The following is a 20,731-nucleotide window of genomic DNA, read 5'->3' as shown; positions in this document are numbered from 1 at the left end:
CCATGAATTATTTTGTCTTCACCTTGCCCCACTTCACGACCACCATCTAAATAATCTTCTCCCATTTGGCCCAAAAATGGGTGTCTATTCAACACACGAATGAATAAAGCAAAAGTAATTTATTTTTGAAAATTCAGGGTGGATGCAGAGCATTTTGATTGGTAATGGGATTTTGAAGACACTTCTATTAAAACACAAACTATCATTGCAGTGGTAAAATATGTCATGCAAAAAATATATGCGTACATTTTGAGAAATGGCAATAATAAAATTACCACCTCTCATACCTCGACGAAAAATATTCATTGAGGTCATAAAAACCACTGATTAAAAAAGATTTTAACCTAGATGTAAACACCTGATATGAGCTGGTATCTTTATGCCCGCTGGTGAATGATTATGAATTTTAATTCAATGGGGAGAATATTAGGCAAACAAGGAAGGAATAGGATAAGGCATGTTGGCAAGAATGAAGGAAATAGGCTGAATTTATGAGAGGCTCAATGTGTTGTTGGATGTCAGGTTGTGTTTTGAAGGAGAGGCAAGGGGATTATCATTGTACTGCTGTGCAGCCTGTGTCCGCCCAAAACCTAAATTAATCAGTAGGTTACCTATAATTACATAAATGACTGACTACTTAACTTCATTCTCCTAAGCATCTGAATACAATGCACAATCATCTTACAGCTGATGCATGAATACTTCAGCTATTCAACATTGTACAAAACATTTTGGAATGTCAGCAGGTTAAGGAAGAAAGATGGATTACCCAATGTAGTGCTTTTTAATGATCTTTCCACTTGTTCATATGATGACATAAAAAACCTTTTTGGAAAGTATTTCTCATCTGTGTATGTAAAACATTATAGTACTCCTCTGCATAATTTTCATACTCACACCTCTATTTCTATCTCATCTATAATAATCTCAGTAGAAGACATCAAAACTAAACTTAACCAACTTGACCTCCAAAAGGGTTGTGGTCCTGATAAATCTCTAGCCCTACTTCTTAGTACGTATCTTGAGCCATTGGTTAATCCTTTGTATATACAGTTTAATAAATCCCTCGCTACTGGAATTTTTTACTTGACTGGATGGAAAGTTATTAACCCAACAGAGAAGTTGTAGTAAATATAAATGCATTTAAAATTAATAGTTTATATCCATTATTAGGCGTTCCCCAAGGATCTCCTCTGGGTCCACTATTATTTAATGTTGTTATAAATGATATTATAATGGTATTAGACCCAATTACTTTTCTTTAACATGCTGATGTCTTAAAAGTTTTTTGAACAGTTCAATCAATTGACGATCACCTAACTCTGTAAAACTGCCTTAATAGCCTTAAAAACAAGGTTTGAGCATAATTACCTAACTTTCGATGAAAAAAATGCTATTCCGTGACATTCAGCCGGAAAAAGAGTCCATACCATTATGTATATAGACTATTCAATTATCCTAAGGCAAGGTCAACAAATATAAAAGACCTAGGAGTTAAAAATGGACTCACAGATAACATTCCATCAATATTATTACTATGTTCAATCTAAAGCATACAAATTGCTTGGATTTATCATCTGATAATGTAAGAACTTTAATCACATGAAGCCATTTAAAGTTAGTCCATCTCATTAGTTAGGTCACCTTAATAAAAACTCCATATTCATACTCTAAGTTCAAAATGGAATGTGTCCAAGGAAAATTTGTACACAAAACTGCATTCAATTTTCACAAAGATCTTTATACTTATTGAATAACATAACATCTTTATAAATATATATATATATATATATGCCTAGATAGGTCAAAGGTTAGGAGCCAGACAAAAAAGGTAGTCCTTGCAGTGTCTGTTCCTCAGTGAGGCGGCTGCAATGGCATCTGTCCCAAGTGGGGCGGCCATTGAGTGATGGTGCCACATTCAAAACACTGTTGAGGAAAGCAACGGGAAATCACCTCAATTATCATTCCCAAGATTTAAATAATGGACAATGCAGAGATTTTGAGTCCTGACAACTCCAATTTTTGCAAAGATTGTAAAAATTCCAAGGAAATGAAATGAATCCGATCGATTTGTAGACAGGAACACGGCCATTACCGATAGTCAGCAATTGCTTGGAGATACCTTCAGCAGATGAGCAACTCTCATGCTTGTTGTCAGCTGAAGTTTCTTCACGTAGCACCACAGATTTGATGGGAATGACTGGCAGTGTTTGGAGGAAATTACCATACAGTAATATCATTGCGCCACCAAAGTATCTCGAGTCATTGCGCAGATCTTTCAATGTCTGGTCAAGTGCTTACAATGCATGTTTGTGCGCCATTGTGCATTCTTCCCATTTGATGATTTTAGATGCTCCTAAAATTTTGGTCTTTGCGGACTCTTTCGAAATGTTACATGTCACTGGTTCAGAATTTTCTTGGTTTAACGGCAACTTTAACATTGAATGAGCCGCATGGCATCCTTTCAAAAATGTGGCCGCTATGCCAGAAGAAGTAACTGCTACCGCAATGCCCGATCTCGCGAGAACAATGACTAAAAGCAATGATATCAATACGGAATGTCTTCACAGTTCCACCAGGGGGAACCAGGAAAATAAGCCACCATTTCCATCATCGATTGCCTTCATTAATGTATCGTACCCCTCCCCGGACTACAACCTTGACGTGGTGGAAGGGCTTCTGCATTCCGATGACCCCTAGAGCTGTGCTGGCTGGAGTAACAATAATTGCTCCTGGTAGAGTCACCCATGCAATGGCGTCTGACCCCAGTGGGGTAGCCAGTAAGTGATGGTGTCACGTTAAAAACACTATTGAGGAAGGCAACGGGAAACCACCTCAATTATCATTCCCAAGATTTAAATGATGGACAATACAGAGATTTTGAGTCCTGAAAACTATGAGGCTCGGCCCAATCGGCCGTGTGGCGTGCCCGGCAGCGGGGGAGGCAAGGATTCCGCGGTCGTCATCCCACAAAACCCTTGCAAGGGAAAACAGGCAGCAGCAGCACAGAAGACGACCAAATTAGTTAGAATAGGAACGTGGAATGTTAGGACAATGATGAGGACAAGGAAATTGGAGAATGTTAAGCGAGAGATGGAAAGGGGAAGAATAGATACTTTAGTTCTGTGCGAGGTGAGATGGAAGGATAGCAAGGATTACTGGAGTGATAAGTATAGAATAATATACAGCGGCGGGGACGAGAGCCAACGAGGGGTTGCCATAGTATTAAATGAAGAGGTAGGGAGAAGCGTAGTCAACATAGAGCAGGTAATGGACAGAATACTACTAGTAGAGATAAAAGCAGAACCGACGAACTTGGTTATTATTCAGGTATACATGCCACCGAGCAACCATAAGGAAGAAGAGGTCGATAGGACATACGATCAGTTAGAGGACATGATCGCATGTGTTCCCGCAGGGAAACATTTGATAGTATTGGGGGATTGGAATGCCACGGTAGGCGAAGGAAGAGATGGTGATGAGGTGGGGGACTATGGATTAGGCACAAGGAATGACCGCAGGGAGAAAGCAGTTGAGTTCTGCAGGAGATAGGGGTTAGTCATCACCAACACTTGGTTTAGACACCACAAGAGACGCAGGTATACATGGGAAATGCCAGGTGAATCAGAAAGGTATCACCTAGATCATATTCTTGTTAGACACAGGTTTAGGAACAGTGTAATAAATTCACACAGCTTCCTGGGAGCAGATGCAGACTCTGACCACAATTTAGTTGTTATGAAATATAGCGTCTGTTTCAAAAAGATTAGGCAGGGGTGGTGAGTTAGAAAATGGAATGTAGAAGCATTAAATGGTTTGAAAAGGAAGGAGTACCAACAGGCAGTAGAGGAAGTCATGGAGGATGGTAAAGAGCTAAGTACTATCGAATAAAAATGGGAAAGGATCAAGAAAGGGTTATCGAAAGCCGCAAAAGACACTATTGGAACCGTTAATGCTAAAAGGACTAGGAAACCATGGATCACGGATGAGATGATTACAAAGATGGATGAGCGGAGAAAATGGAAGAATGTAAACACAGAGTTAGGCAAAATAAAGTTCAAAGAGTTAAATAATGAATTGAGGCGGGCAACAATAAAGCAAAAGAAGCATGGTGGAAGATGCAGTGTGAGGATATGGAAAGTTTGCAGAGTAGGGGTAAAATTGGTCCGCTGAACAGTAAAGTTAAATCTTTTTTGGGAAATAAGAAAGGAAGATCTATGCTAACAGTTAGAGATAAGGTGGGTTAGGTAATACTTGAAACAAGAAAGATCCAAGAGAGATGGAAGGTAAAAATAGAAGAAATGTATGGCAAAGGACTTAGACCAACAAAGTTAGACATAGAAAAGGAACATGACGTAGAGGACGATAGGTTAGGTTCAGGCATACTTGACGGTGAGATAGAAAGGGCATTAAAGGAGATGAAACTAAATAAGGCCGTGGGGGTGGATAACATTCCCATGGAACTTTTAAAATGCTTAGGAAAATGTGGGAGGAAGAAGCTACATGGGCTGATTCGTAGTATCTATGAGGAAGGAATCTGTCCGGAAGACTTTGTGAGATCAGTTTTAGTTCCTATTACGAAAAAGGTAAAGGCTACATCATGTGAAGAATACAGGACGATAAGTTTGATATCCCACGCAGCTAAAGTTGTTCTCAGGATCATAAACAAAAGGATAGAGAGTAGGGCAAATGATTACTTATGGGATGATCAGTTTGGGTTTAGGAAGGGGAGAGTTCAACCTATATGCAGAGGAAATGATTAAAGAGGCATGGGAAGAACTGGAGGTAGGAATGAAAGTGGGCGGGGAATACGAAAAATCAGTTAGGTTTGCTGATGACCAAGCTTTAGTTTGTCAGTCAGCCAAGGGGTTGCAAGCAATGCTGAGTGAATTGGAAATTCAGTGCGACAGGTATGGGATGAGAATCAATGTTAATAAAACAAAGGTTATGGGATTTTCTAGAAAGAAAAAGACTAAGCTAAACATTAAAATAGTAGGTTAAAAACTAGAGCAGGTAGAACAGTTTACGTATCTCAGTAGTGTTTTGGACCAATACGGTCAAAGTAGCAGGCACATAAGGAGAAGAATTTATGATTTTTCTGACTGACTGATATGACCCTATCTGATATTTCGTATTCCCCTGTTTAATCATTTCCTCTGCATACAGGTTGAACAGCAACGGTGATAATGAGCAACCCTGCCTTACACCTCTTCCTGACGCTGCCCAACCGGACTCCCCGTTTCCCACTCGCACCTGAGCAGTCTGAGACATGTACAGGTTGCGGATTAGCCTCCTTTCGCTCCAATCTATTCCTATTTTCTGCAATATACTCATTAGTTTCTCCCAATTCACTCTATCAAACGCTTTTTCGAAATCTACGAAACAGGCAAATACCTCCTGGTTGTGTTCTATATTCCTCTCGATTAATAATCTCATTACTGCAATGGCATCACGCGTACCTCTCCCCTTCCTAAACCCAAACTGATCATCCCCTAAGTAATTATTTGCCCTACTCTCAATCCTTTTGTTTATGATCCTGAGAACAACTTTAGCTGCGTGGGATATCAAACTTATTGTCCTGTAGTCCTCACATGATGTAGCCTTTACCTTTTTCAGTATAGGAACTAAAACTGATCTCACAGTCTTCTGGCCATATTCCTTCCTCATAAATACTAAGGATCAGCCCATATAGCCTCTTCCTCCCACATTTTCCTAAGCATTTTAATAGTTCCGCGGGAATGTTATCCACCCCCACGGCAATATTTAGTTTATATATATACATATACAATGGGTCGTAGTAGTCCAGGGGGTAGAGCGATGGACTACTTAGCGGAGGGTCCCGGGTTGGATTCCCGGGCAAGGCACTCTGGGCAGCTGCAGCTCCATCCAAGCTATGTGATTTTTCGGGTATTAGGTCTTCCTGGGAAACCATGAACGGTACAGGGAAAGGAATCAGCCACCCTACCCTGATGTGTGAATTTTCACACGCCGTATAGGACTTAGTACTGGGTGATCTCTACCATCACCTACTAAACCGACCTTCAGGTTGATTACTATGCTTATGGTTTATATATACAGATATAAAGAGCAGGGGTGGCCAAGCTCCTTGGCCAAGTGGCTAGTTCAAACCATTTTTCAAAATTTGAAATTTTTCGCGAGCCGCTATTAAATACGTATTTATTAAGTGTGCTAAAAAGGTATTAAAAATTGAGCACATTTGTTTTACATTTTTTTGTTAATTCTTTAAAATTCGGTGAATAACTGGGGACAGCCCTTCTCAGTATTTCTTTCAGATGCTGGTTAGTTAATACTGATCGGTGCTTGGATTTCACGAATTTTAAAGCGGAATAAAATGATTCACGTAAGTACGTTGTTCCGAATATTGAAATAATTCGACAAACAGCTTTTTTTAATTCGGGATACTTCGAGTCTGGTACAAATTCCCAAAATTCAGTAATCGGCGTCGACTTATATTTTAGTTGTAGAGCGGGATCTTCTTGCATCTATATTAATTACAGGTATAATTCTCCAGGTGCATTTTGGGCCACATTTATATTGAAAATGGAAAACTCACCTTGAATTATGTTAATTTCAAATGGATTCAGAAAAGAATCAAGAGACGATTTAATATAATTCAAGTCTTGAAACCTATTTTGGTATTCTTTTATAATTCCTTCTAGTTTTTTTATATAATCGTCGAGTTTATCTTGTTTAATATTGGGATACATTTTTTAATTCGAGTAAAATAACAAAATGTTTTATTTTGCTGCCCTTTTAAAAAAGTTGTAATTTAGTTTGAAAAATAATTATGTACTGTGAGAAGTCAGATATTATTTTATCCTTCCCCTGCAATTGTGAATTCAGTGTTTGCAAATGTTCCATGACAGCAATCAAAAATATTGTCTTGTAACCACTCGTCATCGTCTAATTCTGAATAAGTAATTTTTTTTCTCTTTAGAAATGCAGTTATCGGATCAAATAAATCTACAAATCGATTTCATACGTTGTAGCTAGATAACCATCCAACAATGCAAAAGAAATTAATATCATTTGGAAGTTCGTCGTCCTTTTTCTCTTTTTTCTTTTGAATTGTCGATGATTTTTTGCATTGGTGCGAATGTAATTTACAATGCACAGGGTCCATAAAATTAGTATCGGGACTTGTTCCAAAATCATAATGTATTGTAGTTATCATTACAGTCACTTAATCATCTTCAAAATACATTTCTCCTGCACCGATACACTTAGTTCGGCGCGTCTGCCACTCGTCAAAGCCCGCTGGAAGTCGATTTCCGTAATCCTGTTGAGAGCCTTTGTCGACACAGCTTGAACCGCCGAAATGGAGTCAAACCGATATCCTTTGAGCTCCTTTTGAGCTATCCTTTGAGGTAATAACGTTGTCGAGAAAATCTTCCTCCTCCTGGATGCATTGCGAAATTTCTACCCGCGACAGTTTTTTTCCTCGCTCAAGACTTTCGGCACCAGATTCGCGCACACTTTCCTCATCGCGAGAACCTCTCTTAAAATGGTGTGGACGGTTCCAACTGTAAGGCCGGTCTCCTCACTGATAAGGGCGGTGGTTAAACGCCTATTGGAGTCCAAAGCTTGTTTCACTTTGGCCACCTGAGCATCGGTTCGAGCGGTCGTCGGGCGTCCGCCGCGGTGTTCGTCTTCGACAAACTCCCGGTCTTCCTAAAACATTTTGTGCCACTCAAAAACTCTTGTGGGGCCTAAGGCATTATCCCCATACGCCTGTTCAATGAGTTCAAGGGTCTCCGACGCGGATGTCCTGAGTTTAACGCAAAACCTCACAGCGTAGCGTTGCTCGACGGTGCGCTCCATGCTGGCGCGACGACTCCACAAACAATCACACGCCACAAAAATCCACCTCCTGTCTCAACACATGACCGGAGGCGACTTAGCTAAATTGCGCCTGAATGGTGGGGGACCCCTCTACCGGGCCTACTGGTCGGACCCCCATCCACCGCTCCATTGAGGCTACAGCGAATCAGTCACCATACTCATTCTACGGACCCTTTATTACACATCAGGATATTTTAATATTTTGTAACGAGAAGTAGCTTGTTTCTCTATGAATTATGCAGTGAATCGGTATGAATTGTGGAATTTGATAATCATCTTTTAAAAGCCCAATATGACCGATTTTTTTGCCCAGGAATGCCGGAGCTCCATCATTTGCAATGATTACAAGTTTATTTAGAGGCACACCATAAGTTTTCATTATGGAATCATTGGAATTTTCAATATCGACGCCGCGGGTTTGCTCTTGAAGTGCTACTAAATCTAATAATTCTTCTTTAACAATGAAGTCACGTGAAACAAAGCGTATGACATCTTACAATTGCGGAAGATCTATGATATCTGTTGATGCGTCAAGGGCTAAGCAATACAGTTCTTCAAATCATTTAAAAAATTATGTTCAAGAGATGTATTGATTGCTGTTATGCGTCGTTCGATTGTGTGTATCGAGATGGGAATTTGCATACAACTTAATAAAATACTGCATTATTTGGATCTAAAACTTTAAGTACATTTCCCAAGTTTTAAAAAAAATTAACTCTCCCTCTTCATACGGGCGTTTCGCACGAGCAAAATTCCAGGGAAAAACTGGCTTTAGCCACGTTCTAAGCTTTATTGCTAAAGGTCGTTAAAGTTGACTGTTGTTTATTTAAATTTGATTTTCAAGAAGCAAGTATATTTGATCTTAATTGTGAATACGGTGGATACCAATTAGAAAACTGAGGATGATTGGTTTCATAATGTCGACGTAAATTGCTAGCTTTATAATTTTTGACCGTAGAATTACCGATAACACATAATGCTTTTCCGTTAGTGTCAATAAAAAAGAAATTCTCCTCCCACTCATTATTAAAACTTTTATTTTATTGCTCGTATTTTCTTTTATAATTTCGTTGTGGCAGCATATTTTTAAAAGAACGGGAAATAAATAAAGAAATTTAGAAAATACAAGTTTTGTGTTATTAAAACAATAACAACACGCGTTACATACTACGAAACAGATTATATTCAACTTGTCAAAAATTCCAGATTACAAATTACATCCATAACAAGAGTGACACAAATTGTTTCCGCCAGAGCACAATGTCAACTGTGCAATGAAAGTACAAATACAAATTCAAAATCGTTCCGGAGTGGTCGATTACGCGACTGTTTATGCTCGTTCGCGCAGTTTTCGATGAGTCATTTCATCTATACGGAAATGAAATTTGTTACAACATCACACGTAGTCTTTCATATTTGTTGTCAGCAATTTAAAAGACATTTTGAAACACATACGGAACGATAGTAATTTAAAAAATATAATAACACAAAAATGAAAAGGGAACTCGGGTACATTTATCGAGAGCCAAACATAATCCTTCAAAGAGCCGCAGGTTGCCCTCCTTGATATATATATACATATATATATATATATATATATATGTATATATATGTATATATATGTATATATATGTATATATATATATATGTATGTGTGTGTATATATATATATATATATATATATATATATATATGTATATATATATATATATATATATATATATATATATATATATATATGTGTGTATATGTATATATATATATGTGTGTGTATATATATATATATATATATATATATATATATATATATATATATATATATAGGACATAAGGCACGCCACAAAAGAGAAATGAAGCAACTAAAATTTGTTCTGAGTGACAATCCTAAAATTTAAAGGCACATTTATACTCAAATAATTCACTCAGGACAATTACTGGACTTTTCGACCATCGAAAAATGTTACGTTTATTTTGATAAATATAGTTATCAATTTGGCTTTTATAGTTTAAATGCTCTTTGTTTCAGAAGTTCGGTGTAAAGTCCATTAAACAACTGTATGCCCATCTCATGAGGAACTAGTGTCAAAGGTACGGTAAAAGAAGAAAAAGGAAATAATTACACTGCTCAAAGAAGAAAGATATATGGCGACAAGAAGAGGATATCGAAAAACACTGAGAGCTAGAGAAGAATCCCCTGGTACTTCCGTTTCCAACACCTTTGATTGAAAAAACATGAATCGCCCGCTCGCCACGTTAGTTCCTTAAATAGTTGTTGGAACGTTACCGTCGTCTATATTCTGACGAAACAACTGCAGTTCGAAATTAAAGTAGGGTGTACTTGCGAGTCGCACCAATGAGTTGTTTACGTTGGTGAAAGTTGTAAGAAATCATTGATTCTTCGCGAAAACTCTGGAAATCGATTATTGAATTTACCAGATCGTAAAAATGCGCTGATAATTAAAAAACCTATTAACGAAAGCTGTTTTTGTGTTAGCTATATACAGCGAACCAGTTGAATTTAAAATGTATAGTGATAGAGTAAGTATGGACTTCTATTTGAAGGAGTAACTTATATTCTGATCCAATGCCTTTGATTGTAATTTCATGGAAATTCTGAACCTATTTAACTCTTATTTTCGATTGGGATTGTAACTCTGCTTGCTCCTTATAGCAGTGAAGTAGTTTCCTGCGCATGTTCAGACATTGTGTGTTTGAATTAAATAAATACTCAACCACACTTCTTTCTATTTCAGCATATAGAAAGCTATGAAGCTTTGATTTGATATTATTAACTAACTTAAGCATTGTTCATTCTCAGTTCTCGGGAGGGATCTCCAAAGAATAAATACTTTTAACTAGTCATTGCTCATTAAACAAATTTAAATTGATTAATTATTATACTGCCAATGCCCTTATCATGTGAATCACTTGGTAAAGTTATAACTCTTTATTTTTATGCTTTCCAGTCTTCTATTAGGGAGGAGCTCTCCCAAATGAGCTTTGAAGAGCTTCAAAAACTGAAAGAAAAACTTGGGGCCAAAGTGTATAATGAGGCCATGTTTGGACAGAGAAAAGGCAGCCCAAGTAACTGCAAAAGAAAAAACAAAAATAGGTGAGTTATAGTTTATCAATGAATGCACAGTTTTGTTATATTTTTATTGAACACTGATAACTGATAAATTGATATATTTGCCCAGGCCTCAAGAAATATCATCCAAAGTGAAAGTTCCTATAGTACCCAAGATTTCATCGCATAAGCAGAAGTGCCGCGACCCAAGGTTTGACAGCCTTTGTGGTTCTTTCAATGAGAGGGTATGTGCCCCTTTTTTCTACATATTTCCCCTCTTCATCTCCCAAGTACAAAACTGCTTCAGAAGAACTTCCATCTTATGGAATACCTTTTCCCTTATGGCCGCAAAACTTTGCATCTAAAATTGCATTAGGTAGTGTATTAATTTGTTTGCAATGTGATGACATGTCAATAAATAATACAGTTTTCGGCATGATACTTTTAAAATCCTTCATAATGATAGAAGATAATTTTTTTTCCACGCAAAAACATTAATTTACGACCTCAGTTTCGCTATAGCATGACATCTTTACGTGGAAATGACCGTAACATCTTACACACGCAGATGTTACGCTGAAACGAAACCTAGGTCAGAAATAAAACTTTTTATGTGGAAAACCTTATAGTGTCCTCTTTCATCGCCATGTTAAATGTAGAAGTCATGTAACACAGTTTATAAAGCCATACTTTACGTATGGATGCGAATTACGCTCTCGATGGTGAAATTTCCAGGTTAGGCATTGGGAAGAGCCAATCAATGAAGGTTGTGCTCACTTGTACTCGTATTTACAGCCATCTTCCTCCAAAACTGAAAGACATTTCTGCCAAGAGGAAATTCAAAAGACGGTGGAAGGTTTTCCTCTTAGATAATGTATTTTATATTACCTCTAAAAATCTTACTACATTTTGTTTTACTTGACGCCCCCTAACGTCTCAAGGACCTGATTTAATAGAGAATGCCTGATGTCTTTTTGTGGGTATTTACCTTCCCATGGTCTATTACATGCCATTGATGGAGGGCACGTGCAAGTATAGGTCGGTCTTTTTGGGTTATTTTTTTATTTTCACTATGACTGACCAATTCCTGGCATTCCTCCTCAATTAGCCGGGTAGGGGAGTGTGCAATTGTTCCTCCCCTTCCTTTCCCATCACACTGCCCCCCAAATGCTATGGCTTAGGGCTAATCAATGATGGCATGGCCATTGTGGAATCATTCTACCTCTACTACTAAACAAGGAATTTATGGAGGAAAATGTTTTGTACATTTTATCTGTTAAGGAGACATGGGTTACTCATAATGAGCACTTGGTTGAGACACTACAGAAGGCATTAGTGTGCATGGAAAACGCCTTGGGATTTGAAGAAGAAATCAGTTATAATATGTTATGGTTAGATGCAAATTTAGGATATGCAGTTTCCTGGGAGTGGATGTGGACTTTTCAAAAAGATAAGAATAGGTAAGCTTGTATAGGAAATGGAGTAAAGAAGTATTTACAGGAATGATGAGAAAGGTGTATCAGCTGGCTTTAGGGAAAATCAAGAATGGGGAAAGGGAACTGGGTACTATAAAGAGAAGTGGGAACATATCAGAAGCTAAAAATGAAATTATAGGAACAGTATAAGTACATAGGAAAAGGGCAAGAAAACTCAGGATGAGATGATTAGAAAGATAGATGAGAGATGGAAATGGAAGAATTAAAACACAGATATATTAGAATGAAATATAAAGAGTTAAATAATGAACTGAGGAGCGAACCAAAAAGATTGAAAGGTGCATGATGGAAGATGCAGTGCAAAGATATGAAAGTTTACAAAGGGTGAAATTGCTATTGATGTACAGGAAGGTGAGCGTACTTAGAGGAAGTAAGAAGGGAAAATCCAAGCAAAAAATCAAAGAAAAGTCAAGGTCATTATTAATTTAACCAGGGCATTCAAGCCAGAAGGAAGGGATATAAAGGAACTGCAAGGTGAGGACATTAGGCCAGCAGGTTTAGACACAGAAAGAGGATATGATGTAGATGAAGATAGCTTAGGTTCAGGCTTACTTGATACTAAGATAGAAGGGCCAATATGGGAATTGAAATTAATTAAGGCCTTAGGGGTGAGAAACAGTCCTGCAGAACTATTTAAAAGTTTAGGAAACGGTGGGAAGAAGATTTTTTATGAACTGATTTGTGGCATTTATGAGAGAGGAATTTGGTTGGAAGGCTTCGTTTGATCAGTGTTAGTTCCTATTCCCCAAATGGGAAAGGCAGCCATATGTGAGGGCTGAAGAGCAATACATTTTATTTCGCTAGCGGCTAAAGTGGTTCTCAGAATCTTCAACAGAGAGCAGTGCTATTTACTTTAGGGGATGATCAGTTTGGGTTCAGAAAGGGGAGAGGCACTCACGATGCCACGGTAATAGTGAAGTCACTAATAGAGAGGAAGAAAAGAAACCATCCGGATGTATTAATGTGTTTCGTAGATTTAAGAAAGAAATTTTGTAGAGAAAATTGAGTAGAATTAATGCATGCATATTAGGAAAAAAGGAGAAGATTGAATGGAGGGATAAAGAGACATCTTTTAGTTGTGCGTCTCAGACTGCTCTGGCGAGTCAGTCAGCCCAGAGATTGCAAGTATTACAGAGTGCTTTGGAGAGCCAGTTCAACAAGTATGGGATGAGAATAAATATAAACAATGGTTATGCAGTTTTTGAGGAGGAAGTTAAATATTAAAGTAATAGTTCAATAAATAGTGCTGGTGAAATTGTTAAACTACCTCACAAATATTCTGGACCACAATGCTCAAAATAGTATGGATGTAAGGAGAATTATGTTTGGCGAAGAAGGTTTCCCTGGGGGAGGGGATTAATGACAGGGATGTGGAGTTTAGGATATCAAGAAAAGGCTTGCTAAAACTTTGAAATGGAGCGTAGTTATGTATGGTGTGGAAAAATGACCACTGAAGCAGGATGATAGAAGTAGATTGGAGGCTTGTGAAATGTGACCGTGGCGAAGGATGAAAAAGTTCAAATGACAAGAAAGGAAAAGAAAAGAGGAAGTGCGAGGCATGGTGGGGGAGGAGAGAGGATTGTTAGGAGAAATCATGAGGAGGCAGGAAAGATGGATTCAGAGTATTCTGAATGCCAGTGGAATGTTGAAGACTGCAATATATTTGGGGGAACATTCAGCAAATGATGAAAAGGGAGGCATAGGATCGGGATATTGAACAAAATGAAGAAAGTATACTGAAATGGAGGAGTTCATTGCCGTGTCATATGTTGACTTTTGTTTAACTAGGAAATACTGGAGAATCATTGTTGAGCCATTGTATAGCCGAGTCCATTGAAAAGCTACCCTAACCGGTAGATCATCAATTTGAGTAATAATAATCCTAAAAAGGGAAATTTTCATGATGTAGCACCTTTGGATTGAAGAATTTTTTTGTTTTCAACAGGCAAAAGAATCAATAGAAATGCTCCTGTTTAGTTTAGCTCCTGTAATTACAGCTTACATTTTCAACATCCTTGCTAAAGAGACTCCCTTTCAATTTATGCAAGAGCCCCAATCTGTGATTCAAACTTTGCTCCTTTGGTGACTCCTGGCCTAGCTGCTCCAATATTTAGGATACACTACTAAGTTTATCATAACAAAGTTTTACAAATCTATCTCCTCTACACTGGATGCAATCCAATGCGGCAATTGATCCAAAATCGTGAGGATCCTATATACTTGCTGCGTATTCTAAATGAGGCCTAACCAACGACAGATAACATTTCTCTTCGACCTTTTCATCACATTCATCCAGTACTCTTATAATGAATCCTAATTTTTTGTTAGCTTGTCCAACATATTCCCCACATCTGTTATACCCAGGAGATGCCATGAGCGAGGGTTATGCCTAGGTTCCAAAGAAACTGCGGGAGATGCCGCAACAGTAACTTTTAACGGAGTCGTCCGCTAATGCGCATTTCAATGCAACATTTTCGGAGTGTAAAAATCATTTGCCTTGACTGGGGATCCCAGTCAAGGCGAATGATTTTTACACTCTGAAAATGTTAAATTGTTACTCCTAGGTATTTACGTAATCGAGTCTACACATTTCATTATGGTGTTTCCAATGAAGTAGGTGTTTGGGTGGGAATTGCTCTTTTTCCAAAAATTTATGACTATGCAGTTTTTTTAGTTAAATTCTAATTGCCAAGTGTTCCAGGCTTCTATGGCATTAAGGTCATATGATAAAGCTGCTGTGTCCTCAGGATATAACGATATCACGGTAAACTTATGCATCATCATCAAATTAATGTATCTTACCAGTGGCAATGGAGTTAATATAATCAACAGATTCAGGCTAGATGTAGTGGAAGTGCGTCATCATGGGAAAATCAAATTTTCTGTAGAAAGTGGTGTGGTTGGAAAAACAAAAATCTGTGGAAAAGTGCAAATTTGTTTTTCTCAAAACAGAGTCAATGTCGTTAATGTGAAGTAGGAATAAATGAGGTAATACTTCCCCAGGGAGTCCTGAAGTGACTTCTACTGCATTTGAACTGTATCTAAGTCCTCTTTGTACCTCGACCATTCAAAAAGTCTTTAATCCAGGTCAGGAAATTTTTATGTATGTCTTATGCTTCTAGCTTTGTGAGTAGTTTACTATCAGGTACTTTTTTGAAGGCTACGTTAAAATCTAGAAAAACTGCATCCATTGGATTATTCTTATCTCTCTCGAAATAAGAATATCATAGTCAAAAAGTGCAAGTTGTGTCTTACAGGATCTACCCTTTTGGAAATGATGCTGATTTTTCATCAGTAATTCCTGACTCGCGAGATCTCATGATTGTTCTTGTGATCTACTAGTGATTCATTAAATATGATTTCTTAGTATAGTGCAATATTTTTTTATTGAGAAACTGCAAGTAGATGTTTCATGTATCTTACAACTAGATGGCAAAAAGAATTGTTTTCGATAAACATCTAACCATCCAGCCCCACCACATCACTACTACACGCTCAGAAACTGCAAAAAACATTTAAGTAAATACACTAATGAGTTACTATTTAAAGTGTACTTAAGTTACTTCCAGGTATATTTCAATTAATAATACTACCTTGATCAAAAAGTTCCCGGAATAACCACCGTGTGGCGCTCCCATCGTTCCGATTTGAGTTCTGTTTTTTTTGTTAAATTGGTACATCTGTTGTTGATATTCCCTTTAAATCTTAGTGTCATAACTTGACATTTGCAAAAGTTACGGTCGGTTTTCGGTATGTCCATCAGTGCTTCCTGCGATTTTTCCATTACTTCCTCTCGGCTGCTAAAACGCGTTCCCCGTAATGGTTTTTTAACTCGATTGAACAGAAAGAAGTCACAGGGAGCCAAATCAGGTGAATTCGGTGGCTGTTGGATGGTATTTGTTGCATTTTTCGTCAAAAAATTACGAATAATGATAGCACTGTGCGACGGTGCGTTATCATGGTGCAAAATCCACGAGTTTTCTGCCCACATTTCTGGTCTCTTTCGGCGAATTGCTTCACGCAAACGTCTCATAACACCCAAATAATACTCTTTGTTTACTGTCTGGCCTTCTGGCAAAAATTCATGATGCACTACACCGTTGTAATCCATGAAAACCGTCAGCATTGCCTTCTTTTTTGACTGAAAACGACGTGGTTTTTTTGGTCTCGGCTCATTTGGTGAACGCCATTCACTTGCCTGATGTCTGGATTGCGTGTCGTACTCATAAACCCACGTCTCGTCTCCAGTAATGATCCTTTTGATGAATGTGGGATCGGATTCAGCCTCGCAAATCATGTCTTTTGCGACGTCAACACGGTCTCTTTTTTGCATGAAATTGAGGTCTTTTGGCACCAACTTTGCTGCTAACCCAAATCATTAACCACAATGTCTTGGGCGGATCCATAGGCAATGTTCAAGTCCTCCGCTATTTCTCTGATGGTTAATTTGCGGTTATTGACCAACATTTCTTTTACTTTATCAATTTTTTCACCGACTTTCGATGTCGATGGTCTGCCACTGCGTTCATCATCTTCGATTGACTCACGACCACTTCTGAACCGCTCGTGCCACTGGTAAACGACCGTTTTTTTAGAGAATCGTTGCCGAAACACTTTTCCAACATTTCCAACGTCCGTGCGCCACTAAATCCGTTTTTTACGCAAAATTTAATACAAGTTCGTTGTTGCAAATTTAAATCCATTTCTGAAATTGTAAAAAATCGCCAACACACACAGAGATAGATGTACTCTTGGCTACGTAACTTTTGCAAATGTCAAGTTATGACACTAAGATTTAAAGGGAATATCAACAACAGATGTACCAATTTAACAAAAAAAACAGAACTCAAATCGGAACGATGGGAGCGCCACACGGTGGTTATTCCGGGAACTTTTTGATCAAGGTAGTATGCACACAAACCACCAAAAAATCGAGAAACTACAATTAAGTGATAAGGATTAGGAAATACAAACTTGTTATACATATTAACTAGTTGTTAACTTTTTAATTAATTTCCAACTCTAGTTCCTTAAATATAGAAGCGGTTATTTGATCAGGCCAGTAGGATTAAGCTTATCATTTTTCAGCAAACGTTCTATTACATTATATGAAATTTCAATTTTGGGTATCGGTTGGTTAGCACGATGTGGTAAGCCATTGGATGTATTTGGTGAGACATTGGTGAAGACACTTTGAAATAAGGTATTTAATGAGCAAGCCTTTTCCAAACTGCTGGTTACTCAATGACTTTATCAATTTTGAATGAGTTAACAGTTGACTTATTTCCCTGAACCTCTCTGACATATGTCCAAAATGCTTTCAGATTCTTTCAAATTTTCCTTTTGAATTCGCTTAACACTCTCCGAAATTCCTCCTGGCATTCGCCCTAGAATCTTGTAATCATAATAATGTTAATTGGTTCCTTTAAGACATTGTAACAAGTAAGGGACACGTCTCATTGTTCGCACATATTCCTTGCAGACATCCAGGAGTGGGTATTACAGTCAGCATGTATCTCGTAAAATAAAAATATAAGTTAGTGTACAGAATAAAAACTCAAACCATTTCTTTTGTCATTAGAGATATTACCCCATATATTTGTCATCTTGGTGTGACAGAGCCTTTGATGTTGCAATGCTTTTCTTACTTCCACATTGTGCCATTTGGGTCTACGTTATCTTTTATAAATTTCCTGGGAAATAACTTGTTGACTGCTGGGCGCGTGATCTCAAGGAAGTGATTCCATGTAGCCTCAGTGTTTTGGTGATTACTTTCTTTCTTTAAATTTGCAAATTGACTCTGTTGCACAATTTTAGGCCATTATATCTAGAAATTTTTTTTTAAACCTAACTCTTTAATTAAGCCATACTATGCTATCTTCTTAATTCAAATATTAAAATTTCTCTTCCCCAACTCAATCATCATGCATCCATACACAATTCACCTTAGCATGTAAAATATTCAGCTGTTGAAAATATATTGGGAAATACTCCTGTAGTGATAACTCTTTTGTACTCCAGCAAGTTACGTTAATTGGTGAAATGTGTTTTATGTATATAAACATTACTCAAGGAACACATTAAATTAACTGTGAGTATTTAGAAGCTCATAATGGAGTCAGGTATTAAGTTCAATCGTAAGTGCTGCCTTATTTTGAATATTGATATGGAGTCGTAGTTGTGCTTGATTAAAAATTGTGACATATATGATGGAGATGTCCAAAACATAAAAAGTTTACTATTTAGCTTGAAGTGTCAGAATATTGCCTTGCAATTCCGTTTTAAATAATTAATCCATCTACCAGTACAACTCTCTTGAGTCATTTTACCACCTTTACCTATAAGGCAAATAATTCTATTCTATACATATATATATATATATATATACTCTTTTGTGTTGTTTGTATAAAAATAAATATTCATTGATGTGATTAGGTATTATTGATTGATTCCAGGTTTTTAGAAATGCCTATCGTTTTGTGGATGGAATTCGTTCAAAGGAAAAAGAGGATTTAAAAGTGAGATTGAGTGAAGAATCTGATCCCGAGGGAAAAGCACAACTAAAGTATCTGTTGACCCGACTGGTGAGTACACGCATGTAATTGAGCAAATTATTGTGTGCCAGAACGAGCAATTGCACTAATGTTTCACTTTAGGAAAATCAAGATAGAGAAGAGAAATTGAAACAAGAGAAAGAGGAGAAGCGGAGAATTGAAAAAGAAAGACAAATAAATTCACTTCTTCAGGGCAAACGGCCAAAATTTAAGAACAAAGGTGAGTGTTACATTAAGAATCACCTGGCTTCTTCTCTTGCAATATATTTATGTACATGTAATACACAATGTTTCTTTATTTTTTTAGCGGAGACAAAAATGGAAGAATTAGTAGAAAATTATGAGAAGCTGAAGAAAAGTGGAAAGTTAAGAAAGCATATTGAAAAGCAAAGAAAGAGAAACACCCAAAAGGATAGAAAAAAGCTTGTTAAGTTTGAAGGTGTTAATATGGGGCATCAAAATAAAGAATCTTAATGTACTTTGCATTCGTATTTTTATTAATTTCGTCTTAATATATAAAACTTCTTACAGACTTGGCTCTATACATGCACAAAATGTGCTCACACCACAGTGGTGCACGATGAATATCTCTTAGACTGTTCGCAGCAGTTTAGCTTCTCTCTTTTCTTGCAACTCCTTCTTCTGATTTTCCACCACGACCTTGCGTTCATTCAAGAAATCTCCATATTCTTTGGGATCTAGATCCTTAACTACTTCAATACCACACGAATGTGCAATTCCAATAATCATATTGCAAATCTGCTCCAATGAAAAAACTGACAAAGGAGGATCTTCAGATTTGATTATCGCTATTTCATACACGTGCTTCAACGTAATTTTCCCACAAATTTCACGGCCTGAAATAAATACGTAATCAAACATGTTAATGGGTACATACATATCCATTGCCTATCAATTCTAGCCAGTCATAAATTTACCAAATCTGCATCGAATCATTGAATTACCTGGTTCCATAGCACCTCTGACCAACCCGGCTGCCTGTTTAAGGTAGTACGTTACTGGAGGTTTGTGAATTGTCAGCTCATAGCTGCGATCGGGATTAACAGATACGCGACATGGTAATGGAATTCCTTCCTTGTAGTGTTGAGTTTTTGTGTTGAAATCTTTGCAAAACGTCGCAATATTGATGGTTCTCTGCCAAAATAAAATTTTGTATTTTAAGACTGCCGATGAGTGGGACCGGACCGAGCAATTCTCCTAAGGTATCTCCTTACCTGCCCTAGCATGGGGCCGAGTGGGGGCCCCGCAGATGCCATTCCTGCTGGAATATCTGTCCTTAACTTGCTGGTGTGCTGTATCTTATCGACAACTTTTTTCATGGCTTTTAACCTACTTACGGCTTTCGACATTGTTATGAACTAATTCCACGTTTGAATCACAACTCTTTCCAATATTTCGGAGCGATTTTGGTTACTTACACTTTAAATTCCGAGTTGGAGTTCCAGTCGAAAGTCAGAGAGAATGGTTTTTGATTGTGGTTTGTTTCGCAAACTGAAAACAAATGAATGGTCAAAATAATGATTACGATCGTTTTTTATGCATCGGCATCGTAACAATGTTCCGCCCCGTTTGCGCGCGGAGCTGGTGCGTCGCCGGAAAACTTCGTGCGAACACAATTTCTATTATGACCTGTTTTGCACAGTCGACACTGCTTAGCTCTCGTGACGAACTAATCGAAATGGTGGCTGTAATTCTGAATGTTTCATGTTCATCATACAAATTTGATAGTT

General features: G+C 37.7%; 2 protein-coding genes across 2 annotated transcripts; one reads left to right on the top strand and one right to left on the bottom strand.

The window, feature by feature from the left end:
* The first annotated feature begins 10,191 nt into the window (after positions 1-10,191).
* LOC139698943 (ribosomal RNA processing protein 36 homolog) lies at positions 10,192-19,469 on the top strand. The gene is made up of 6 exons (XM_071597911.1): positions 10,192-10,401; positions 10,830-10,975; positions 11,061-11,175; positions 18,882-19,010; positions 19,083-19,200; positions 19,288-19,469. Exons 1-6 carry the CDS (start codon positions 10,387-10,389, stop codon positions 19,452-19,454), a joined length of 690 nt encoding a protein of 229 aa, XP_071454012.1. The 5' UTR covers positions 10,192-10,386; the 3' UTR covers positions 19,455-19,469.
* Positions 19,457-20,492, bottom strand: mRpL11 (mitochondrial ribosomal protein L11). The gene is made up of 3 exons (XM_071597912.1): positions 20,216-20,492; positions 19,946-20,135; positions 19,457-19,837 (listed from the first exon to the last, which is right to left on the bottom strand). Exons 1-3 carry the CDS (start codon positions 20,348-20,350, stop codon positions 19,572-19,574), a joined length of 591 nt encoding a protein of 196 aa, XP_071454013.1. The 5' UTR covers positions 20,351-20,492; the 3' UTR covers positions 19,457-19,571.
* Between the last annotated feature and the right edge of the window lie 239 nt (positions 20,493-20,731).

The sequence above is a fragment of the Hetaerina americana genome, unplaced genomic scaffold, assembly GCF_022747635.1.
Source record: "Hetaerina americana unplaced genomic scaffold, ioHetAmer1.1.p SCAF_9, whole genome shotgun sequence".
In the NCBI taxonomy this organism is placed as follows: domain Eukaryota; kingdom Metazoa; phylum Arthropoda; class Insecta; order Odonata; family Calopterygidae; genus Hetaerina; species Hetaerina americana.
The sequence above is the reverse complement of the archived record's forward strand: the minus strand, read 5'-3'. Positions and strand labels throughout refer to the sequence as shown.

Coding starts and splice junctions, on each gene's coding strand:
- mRpL11 (XM_071597912.1), bottom strand. CDS start 20,350: ATGTCGAAAGCCGTAAGTAGGTTAAAAGCCATGAAAAAAGTTGTCGAT. Junction 20,136..20,215: donor TCGGCCCCATGCTAGGGCAG/GTAAGGAGATAC, acceptor TTATTTTGGCAG/AGAACCATCAATATTGCGAC. Junction 19,838..19,945: donor CAGAGGTGCTATGGAACCAG/GTAATTCAATGA, acceptor TATTTATTTCAG/GCCGTGAAATTTGTGGGAAA.
- LOC139698943 (XM_071597911.1), top strand. Junction 11,176..18,881: donor GTGGTTCTTTCAATGAGAGG/GTATGTGCCCCT, acceptor GATTGATTCCAG/GTTTTTAGAAATGCCTATCG. Junction 19,201..19,287: donor GCCAAAATTTAAGAACAAAG/GTGAGTGTTACA, acceptor TTATTTTTTTAG/CGGAGACAAAAATGGAAGAA.